Raw genomic sequence first — 9,518 nt, forward strand, 5'->3', positions numbered from 1 at the left:
ATGTGTTCTGCGAAATTTTCAGCATGTCGGGAATTTTATGGTAAATTTGCGAAGTTTTCGTTGAAGTAAAAGGGGACAAATTCGCCCATCACTAAAAATGAAAACCAATTGCAAACTGACTCACATCATACTAACAGTTAATAACAGTCACTCTCTACATCATACTAACAGTTAATTTAAAGGTGAACAACCTCTTTAAAGAAAACTAAACTAAATTGAATATGGCTAAAAATGCTATAATTATATACTGAACTTATTCAACCAGCCTAAAGGTTTGACATCTTTGTAGGAATAATGATCCAGGTCTTTTACTTCCACTGAACATGTTTATTGTGCTCATTGTGCTCATTGTATTACATCATAGCCCCACCCATGACATCACCCACCCTGTCCCTGCATGGACTTGACTTGAGAAAACCCCTTGCAGGATGAATGGAAGGGAAGGACCAAAGTGTCAGAAAGTTCCGGTCGGATCAGATGCAAAATGATTATTATTATTTTAGTGTTACATTAGTACTAGCAAGACTGTGATTGGCTAAAACTTCACTCGCACCCAGACCAGTCTCTGCCCAATGGAGCTTACAATCTCACACACACACACAACTGACTCATTTCTAATGATTATTTTAATTTGTGGATAGTTTGTTAGACATAGGGAGTTGTATTTATATATTTTATATATATCTATTTATATATTGTATTGTTTTATATTTATTTTATTGGAGTTGCCATACTGCATCTCCCAAAAACACCCCCAATCCCTTTAGCTATTTCCTTTAAATGTCACTTGTAAACACAGTAACAGGAATAGACCTCAACAACTCATAAAGTTATACAAATCTATTTGTACATGTATTTGCATGGTCCACCCATGATCACATCATCCATTGTGATGTCATCACTTTACATGCATGGCTTAACCACAATTACATGACCTATTGTAACCCCTGGCAACACCATTGTGATGTCATCACTGGAATGATTGCCAACAATTATATGACCCATTGTAACCCCTGGCAGCACCATTATGATGTCATCACTTGAATGATTGCCAACAATTACATGACCCATTGTAACCCCTGGCAAACACCATTGTGAGGTCATAATGATAAAACCAGGTGCAGCTGTTACAGCTGGTCTGTAGTCATAGCAACGTCATTGTGAGGTCATCACTTCGATGAAACCAAGTGCAGCTGTTACAGCTGGTCTGTAGTCATTTTATGTTTAGTGGTCGAGGAGGAAGGAGCTATTTCTGAATCCTCAAACCATTATGCTTAATTTGTATTTTATTGTTATTTTCTTTTTTTTTCTTTTACTAATTAAGTTTAATCAAGATCAATCTTCAATGAAATTTTCATATTTAAAATGTATTATTGTCCTGCTATTAGGCTTCTTTGCAGGATATTTAGAAGTGCAATTTATATATGTAGTTGCAGGAATACTGGTGTGGAGCTGGTACTGGCACCGAAAGCCTAGTAGCCACCCATCAGAAATAAAGCCTCAGGACAAAGCCAAGGAACAGACAAAGGCCCCACACAAAGTAAGGCTCACCCCATTACTAATAATGTCCATTAACAATATAGGAGACAGTTGTACTGAATTCTTTAGTAAAGAGACAGTTCATCTTTTTATGAAAAGTTTCATTCCTAGCAACTTTTCAATTGGTCTTCTTTTTCAATAGTAGATTATTTGCCTTCCTCTGCTGCCTTTTTCCAGGTTTCCAACGGGGGTCACTGGCTACAATTGTATTGTTACTGTTTATCACTTATATTTCTGTTCAGGCCTCTCCCTTTTATATTCCTGTATCTCATTCAAACCAAAGCAATCTCCAGTCTAATCATTGCGGCTCAAATGTAAAACTGTGCCCCCACAATTGCATTTATTTCTGCAGCTGCAAAAATCCTAATAAACTGAGGAATATGCATTCTGACATCTCACTTGAGTTCATTCCTCACGTTAAACAAAAAGAAGTTTTTATTCAGGGAAAAATGTGAATTTCTAAGTGCAATAATGGGACATGATCACTAATATTCATCTCTCTCTGAATGTGCAGGTCGCAGATAAAGAATTTGAGAAAGTCCAGTGCCTGAGTGTGGTAAGTGATATACTCCATTCTGATTCACTAGAGGGTCCCCCATGGGCAGTTTGTGTGTCTGGGTATTTGGGGGGCTCACCCTAACATCACACACTTGGGTTTGGTGCAGAACATATTTTGGGTGCCATTTGAGAGTCGGCTGAATTCCTGCCTTACACCAACCTGATCAACTTCTTTTCTTCTCACCCCCTGGCAGATTATGGAGCATATGTGGCCTTATCTGAGCAAGTACTTGGTGAAGTTTCTAAAGCAGAAGATTCAGCCCAAACTTCGTTCCAAATCCAGATATTTGAGCAATTTCTGCTTCTTTGACATTGATTTTGGTAAGAAGGTAAGTACCCCTGCCTGTATTTAATTCTCTCTCCAACTCATCTTGCTCAGTGATTTCCTATTAAACACATTCTAACACCTCATGTAACTGTTCAGGCTCCACAGGTGACTCATATGAGAGTCCAATCAGATCCAGAGAAGAAGCAGATTATCATGGATCTCCAAATCAAGTAAATATTGTCTCATTGCCACCCTGTGTATAACCCTCTCCTTAATCTTCCTTCCCCACTCACTGACCATTTGCTGCTTATTTATAGATACAATGCACCAGTGAAGTTGGATGTTGGACTCTCTGAACGTGCAGCTCTAGCCAGAGTGAACAACGTAAAGGTAAGTGACCCTGCTACCAACCTTATATGTGCCTATGTGTCCCGTTACTCTGGAACAGATAATCAATGTTGTTTTTCCTCTGACAGCTTGAGGGAACATTCCGAATCATTTTTGCCCCACTGATGGGAAACAAGCCCTTAATTGGAGCTCTGACCTTCTATTTCCCTCAACGACCGGTAAGTGAACAATATATGGAGCTGCTTAGTGTAGAAGAAGTTATATCTGTGTATGTATGTATATATTTAGATATATTTAACTGATCAATATATACAGTATATACACATACACACATTTTTAGGGAATATATTTTGGAATTATGCTGTTTTCTCATGCAATAATTGGGATCTCTCTTTATGGCAGGCGTTGCAGCTAGACTGGACAGGACTCACCCGCCTGCTGGATATTCCTGGTCTGCAGTAAGTGGCACCATCTTGACTTATATACTACTGATTCTCTACCCTGTCCTTTCCCAGCCATTCCTGTTGGACTTCCCTTTCATCTTCAGTACCAATATCATTGTCCTTTATCCCTCTTTTATTCCCTTCCCACCTGTTATATTTCCCCTTTATTGTACCATGTTGTCACTTATTAATGTCCTTCTCTCTCTGCCTCCTGCAGCTCGCTGACAAACAGAAAGATTGTGGAGAAAATTGCAACTTTCTTGGTTTCCCCAAAACACATCACCAAGCGAATCACATCAAAATGTGATGTGACTGAATTGCACTTTAAAGAGCGCAAGGTAAGGCCCAGTATTTCTCTTTCAGGACTGGGAGCCCCCCAGTCCCCCGTCTATTTCCCTGTACATAGAAGTGACTATTCCCACTGGGTTTATATTCTCTGATATTTTGTTTTATTTGCAGAACGCAGTGCGTATCCATGTACTAGAAGCAAGGAATCTTGTCGCCAAAGACTTCTACACGAAAAAGTCCGACCCTTTTGTTGTTGTACGTGGAGGAGGCAAAACTTTCAAAACAAGGGTCATATCCAAAACCCTGAACCCAGAGTGGAAGCAGACATTTGAGGTACCCAATCCCCCCGAGATTTATTTACCCACAAACACAGATTTAGGCTCAGTTCTACTGTCACTCAATGTCTTCCCTTTACATTAATTCCCATATATTGTACATTATAAGATCACAGTTTATTTTATATACAGATTTATAGATATGCATAGAACTGGCGCTGTAGTGTTTGCCTTGGCTGAGGCATTGCAGCCGGACTGTAATAGGAACAGAGTCCATTTGGGTTATAAACAGACATTGGTGTTGTTTCCATTGGACATTACTTCTGTCTCATTAGTATGGCAACTCCTATTAAATAATACATATAGAGGGAAAGTTCCATTCATACCATGACTTATATCCTCATAAAATTCAGGAACATGGAGGAAGAGGATAGTGTGAAGAGCAAACTAGAATCATTTAAGGGTCTGCACCACATGCAATGGAAGTCTCGTTCAATAATGTAACCTCATTGTATGTTTTATCCTCAGATCTTGTTTTCTGAACTACCTGGGCAGGAGATTGAATTTCAGCTCTGGGACAGAGATGTGGCGAGAGATGATCCAATGGGCAGGTGAGTAAATCTCTTTATATCAGGGCTCCATATTGACCTCCAATAGGGAGATGTACAGCTTTAAAGATATAAAGTTTTCGATCTAAATCAAATAATTTGTTATAAACAGTCACATTCCATTGGACTCCATTAGTAATAGCCCAGTGGCTTGAATGGTTATAATTAATCTGTATTCAGTCTAATATATATTCATTTTGCTATAAAATGATGCGGCCAATTCAGCATTAACATAAATGTATCTGTCCCAATAACATGGCTAATTTTCCTTTTTTCTTCCCCAATGTCCAGCTGTAAAATTGCAGTTTCCCAAGTGCTCAAGAAGAAATGCGTTGATAAGGTAAGTGTATCCAGCCCCCTCCCATGCGCTGTAATAATCCTTCATTGATTTCCCCTGTATCTGATGTAACTTATGCTTCTCTCTCGCCCTGCAGTGGATCCGGTTGCAGAATGTGAAGTCCGGGGAGCTGCATATCAAGGTGGAATGTCTCCGACTTCTTTCAGACCCTGCCAAGCTGAATAAGGTAACATTTATGTTCCTATTTTCTTTCTGCTTGTGGAAAGGTTGGGGTATTTTACCCTTTGGTGGATCTAATTTTGATTTTTGAATTTGTTTTCCAGGTGATAAAGCAGAACAAACTAATACAGTCCCCCAAGAGTGAGGAGCTTTCATCGGCTGTACTGTATACAGTCATCCAAAAAGCCAAGGGTCTGCCAGTGATTCGGGTGAGTCTGAAGTGATGTCTCTCTTTGGGCACATAATGGGTGTAAAACTTCTAATTGTCTGTATTATGCACTTTATTAATGACATTTGTTCTTTTCCAACAGCCGAAGAAAAGCAAATTAAACCCCTTGGCCAAGGTGCAGGTCACTGTCGGAGACACAGTAAAGAGGAGTGGGGTAAGTACTGAAATAGAGTCCAACCACAAAATATCATTTTTGCTTCAGATTAGGAACTGATAGTGCTGGGTGGGGAAAGACATTAATTAGGAATTAGCACTTCCTGCATTATATACAGAGTAAAGCAGTGACATATATCCCAATGCCAATCACAAAACTGACTGTCACTGGGAAATACACAAAAACCCTAATTACAACATAAATAATAAGGAGCTGACAGGTGTATTTCTTAATATCCAGTTCTCATTTAGAATTCATTGTTTTGTTCCCAGGGTAAAATAAATACCACCGGAGAGCCAGAGTGGAAGAAGAGGATCCAATTCCTAATAAAGAACCCACTCAATGAAGAACTGAAGCTAAAGGTGAGTATAAATGTCCTTCCTTATTGGATTCTTCATTCCTGTAGATCTTTCTGGGCCACTTACAAGTGTGATTTTCACAGGTACGAAATGAGCAGAATAAGGTTCTAGGACGAGCCTCTGTGCCGCTTTCTCGACTGATGAATGCCAACGATATGACCATTGAGAACTGGTTCCCGCTGAAGTCCAAAGGAAAAACGAGTGAGATTCTGCTGAAGCTGCAGCTGAGAGTAAGTTACATGTAGTTTAGTGGGTTTATTACATGGGTTCTAATGCTTCCAATAAGGATCTAGATGTAAAGGGACATTTCGATAATAGTAAGTTGTATTTCTTACATTCTGCCCTGGATCTGTGATATTGCAGAAACCTACACAATACAAATTAGGTGGGATTTTACTAGAGAGGGAAGGATGAGATGAAGCATACGATTATATTATGGTACATGACACGGTGCTTTTTGGCTCTGGCATCAATTTTCTTAGCCCATCACTGATTGTTGGTTTTTCCTGCAGATTTTGGCCCCTCGTAATATTAGTGTGAAGCCATAGAACCAGAAAGAAATTGGAACCCACATTCCCCAGAAGAGACTCAGGGTTCCAGTGACATATAACCCAAAACAACCAGCACAAACTGAGGAGGAGGAGGAAGAGGAGGAGGAAGAGGAGGATTTACACCAATATGAAGGAGCTTTTATCATTCAAGAAATATGTTCCTTACCTTGACTTTTTTCCCTTCATGGAGAAGTCACAGAGAAGTCAATCCTTGGGTGGTTGATCCTGGGGGATAGGGACCTATTAATAAACAGCAATAAAGTGGAGATTTAATTTGTTCTTCTTGTCATTTGGTGATGGTGCCTGAAAATGTTATATCATACAAAGTATTGAATATAACAGCATGAATACACATTTTGGAAACAAATTCTACATAGTAAAATCAGTTGCATTAAAGCCTTTAAACAATGGTCCCCCTGTTACTGTACTGACATAAAGTAATTAAGGATGGGATTATTGGATTGACTGATGATATTGGACTAAAATCCCTACAAAATCAGTTCCCTTAGTTAATAGGTAGAAGGGCCTGTATCCACGTTGTTCATTTACAGATGTATGTTATTGGCCCATGGGTTGGTGACCACTTTCTGTTGCACTTAATATAGTGTTGGGAAAGGGTTTGTACTTCCTCTTGGCCTCCACTAGAAGAATAAGGTGGGTGTTGTTGGGAGCCTGGGACCCAAAAAAGGAAAGCTCCCAAGTTTAGTTAGGCCCTTGGTGAATTCGGGGATACAGGGCCCCCGGGAATAGGTTATTATATAGTGGCAGATGAGCTCCTGTTATATCAATAACATTTTTTGAAGATGTGTTCTGTATGATGAACTATCTGGCCATTTGTAGATCTACTACTGGGAATAAAATTATGTCGTTGGGCCTTTTACAAAGCGTTAACCAACATTCTGTGTTCATAGAACTTCTGTCTTTGGCCGTGATTGTTTTTTAATGAAGTGATTAAGAAGCGTCAGGGTATCATTTCTTAGTATGTAATGACAACAGAGACCATGGAATGGTCCAATCATGTATTACTGTGTATTAGGGAGGTCTGTGAGTATCTCACAAGATGCCACTATAAAGCCAATCCTTGAATATACTTGATGTCTAGTGGAAAACTATGTAAAGTCTTTATGGAATGGATGGTGTAACTGTGAGTTGGGATTGGTGTAATCAATTCCTTTGTTGTATGATTGGTTTACATGGGATGTGGATAGACAGTGAGTGTCTTGCAGTTTTATCTGCCACGAGATCTGTGACTTGGAATGGGAAGTTTTTAGCTCAGAGAATTGTGGCACCTTTCACTTTGCTGGAGTGTGAGGGACTCGTGTATATGTCGGGGTAGTACCTGTTGCTTCAGCCGCGGGTGGAACGTTCCTTAACTAAGGCCACACTAGGCGATAGCGCCGCAATTTGACTCGCGGCGACTTTTCGTCGCGACTTTTCGTCGCGACTTTTAAGCAATCGCTGGGGAAACTTTTGCGCTGGCGTCTATGGGGAATCGCGTAAAATCGCCAGCGTAAAAACACACGCGGCGATCTTTTCTCTACTGTCGCTCGAAATTGCCTCGCTAGGCGATTTCGAGCGACAATAGAAAAAACATCGCCGCGTGTGTTTTTACGCTGGCGATTTGTCGCGATTCCCCATAGACGCCAGCGCAAAAGTTTCCCCAGCGATTGCGGCTTAAAAGTCGCGGCGAAAAGTCGCCGCGAGTCAAATCGCGGCGCTATCGCCTAGTGTGGCCTTAGCCTAAATGTGTCTCTTGCAAATGCGTAACCATTACTTTTGGATCTGTAATTGCCAAGATAAACTTCCCAGGGAATTCAGGCCTTTGCTATTAAGAGTCCATTTTGACCACTTTGAAGTTGTATAATTTGGTCTCAGTGAGTAGAGGAGGCCGTAAGTTAAGAGATGTTGTAGGGCGGCAGGAGGGGTTACTTTTGGGCAGAGAGAAGGAGGGGTGGGGTAGGGAAGACTGAGAGGATGAAATAGTTGAGTAAGAAGAAAGGCAGTAGAGGTGAAAGGGGAATAGGAGGGGGGTCTGGAGTTGAGGAAGTGGGGGAGGAAGGTAGGGACAAGGGGAGGAAGGTGAGATGTGGGGGAGAGGGTTGGTTGGGGTATAAAATTCTGCTAATGACGAGAGGTTAAATATCCACCCAAGGTAGTGAAAATGCATACCTCCCAAATGTCCCGTTTTCAGCAGGACAGTCCCACTTTTGACAGCTCAATCTGCAGTCCCACATTTGCACTGAAAAGTCCCATGTTTATCTGCACTGAACAGCCAGAAAAAATATAGTTTCTAACTTAATTGGCTTTTGGCAGAGAGCCCAGAACAGCCACCAGGCGCAACTAAGATACTTTTCTAACAATTTTGAGATAAGCAAATAAGTAATTCTAACAATTTAGGTAAGCAGATTTCTTGGGAGAAGTTAGACTCACAGCAGAGCCACAATCTCGAGAGATTAGTCGCCCAGTGAGAAATTGCTTCTTCAGGTAAGCCGGTATTCCCCGAAACGCTGGTGCGATGGTACTTGGAATGCTTCGTTTTCCGAATTCGCCGGAAGTTGCCTCACGAGGAAACTTCGGACGACTTTGGAAAGCTGAATCGTTCTGAGTGCCACGCTGCCGGCGATTTACATTCTAGCCGGGGGAAAGGCGGTTCGAGATTAGTTGCTGGGGGTGGTCAAAAAAATCGCCAGGCTACGCACACCAACTTTTTGTCCCTCTATTAATTCCAAAATGTTGGGAGGTATGAAACTGGAGTTGAAAGGGGGAGTCAAGTATAAAGTTTTGAGTTGAACCAGTTATGGGTATTGTGGGGAAGCCTTGTCCTCGTGTCTTTAAATGGAGAGAGTGAAATCATCCCAAAACATTTAGTAAAAAAACACACGTTGGGTTAATGTTAGAAGGTTGGATGGAAGAGGGGCAGAGATGTAACTATAGAGCAGTGATCCCCAACCAGTGGCTCAGGAGTTGGATAATACCCAGGTGCACTGCCAGAGTCTCATCCTTATAGGGGCTCCAGATATCCATTCAGAGCTCTTATGTGAAACCCCAAGAACTTTTTCATGCTTGTGTTGCTCTTCAACTCTTTTTACATTTGAATGTGGCTCGTGGGTAAAAAAAAAAGGTTGGGGATTCCTGCTATAGAGGAAGCAGACCCTGCGGCTGCAGGGGGGTATAGGGGTATAAGCAGGCCCAGATTTGTGATGAGGCCACAAAGTCATGGGTCTATGACAGCAAATTGTTATCATGCCATCCAGCTACTCTATGGGGGCACTGGGGATGCGCAGCTCCCATGGGGGGTAGTGCGGGCGGGTGCTAGGAATGCGAGGCCTAGGAGCGCCTGCCTGGGAAATCCAGCGCTGGCTGGGCCTAGGAGGCCGTTTC

General features: G+C 41.5%; 1 protein-coding gene across 2 annotated transcripts; it reads left to right on the forward strand.

Annotated features, from left to right (window-relative positions):
* Positions 1-1,038: 1,038 nt before the first annotated feature.
* On the forward strand, positions 1,039-6,305 carry LOC121403135 (extended synaptotagmin-1-like). Of its 2 annotated transcripts, XM_041590943.1 has the most exons (17): positions 1,039-1,540; positions 2,054-2,095; positions 2,292-2,426; positions 2,522-2,595; positions 2,683-2,755; positions 2,842-2,931; positions 3,116-3,171; positions 3,374-3,494; positions 3,616-3,777; positions 4,248-4,330; positions 4,619-4,667; positions 4,762-4,851; positions 4,949-5,053; positions 5,156-5,227; positions 5,500-5,589; positions 5,670-5,816; positions 6,099-6,305. In XM_041590943.1, the coding sequence occupies exons 1-17, from the start codon at positions 1,271-1,273 to the stop codon at positions 6,132-6,134; spliced, it is 1,695 nt and encodes a 564-aa protein (XP_041446877.1). In that variant the 5' UTR covers positions 1,039-1,270; the 3' UTR covers positions 6,135-6,305. The 2 variants fall into 2 exon arrangements, with proteins under 2 accessions (XP_041446877.1, XP_041446878.1); XM_041590944.1 differs by lacking the exon at positions 1,039-1,540 and having other exon boundaries at positions 1,901-2,095.
* Positions 6,306-9,518: the final 3,213 nt, after the last annotated feature.

The sequence above is a fragment of the Xenopus laevis genome, chromosome 4L (assembly GCF_017654675.1).
Source record: "Xenopus laevis strain J_2021 chromosome 4L, Xenopus_laevis_v10.1, whole genome shotgun sequence".
NCBI classification, from domain to species: Eukaryota; Metazoa; Chordata; class Amphibia; order Anura; family Pipidae; genus Xenopus; species Xenopus laevis.

Bases quoted from the DNA above. Each gene is read 5' to 3' on its own strand.
- LOC121403135 (XM_041590943.1), top strand. From the start codon at position 1,271: ATGCTTAATTTGTATTTTATTGTTATTTTCTTTTTTTTTCTTTTACTA. The intron at 4,852-4,948 runs GTAACATTTATG...TTTGTTTTCCAG, and splicing joins ACCCTGCCAAGCTGAATAAG to GTGATAAAGCAGAACAAACT. The intron at 5,054-5,155 runs GTGAGTCTGAAG...CTTTTCCAACAG, and splicing joins AGGGTCTGCCAGTGATTCGG to CCGAAGAAAAGCAAATTAAA.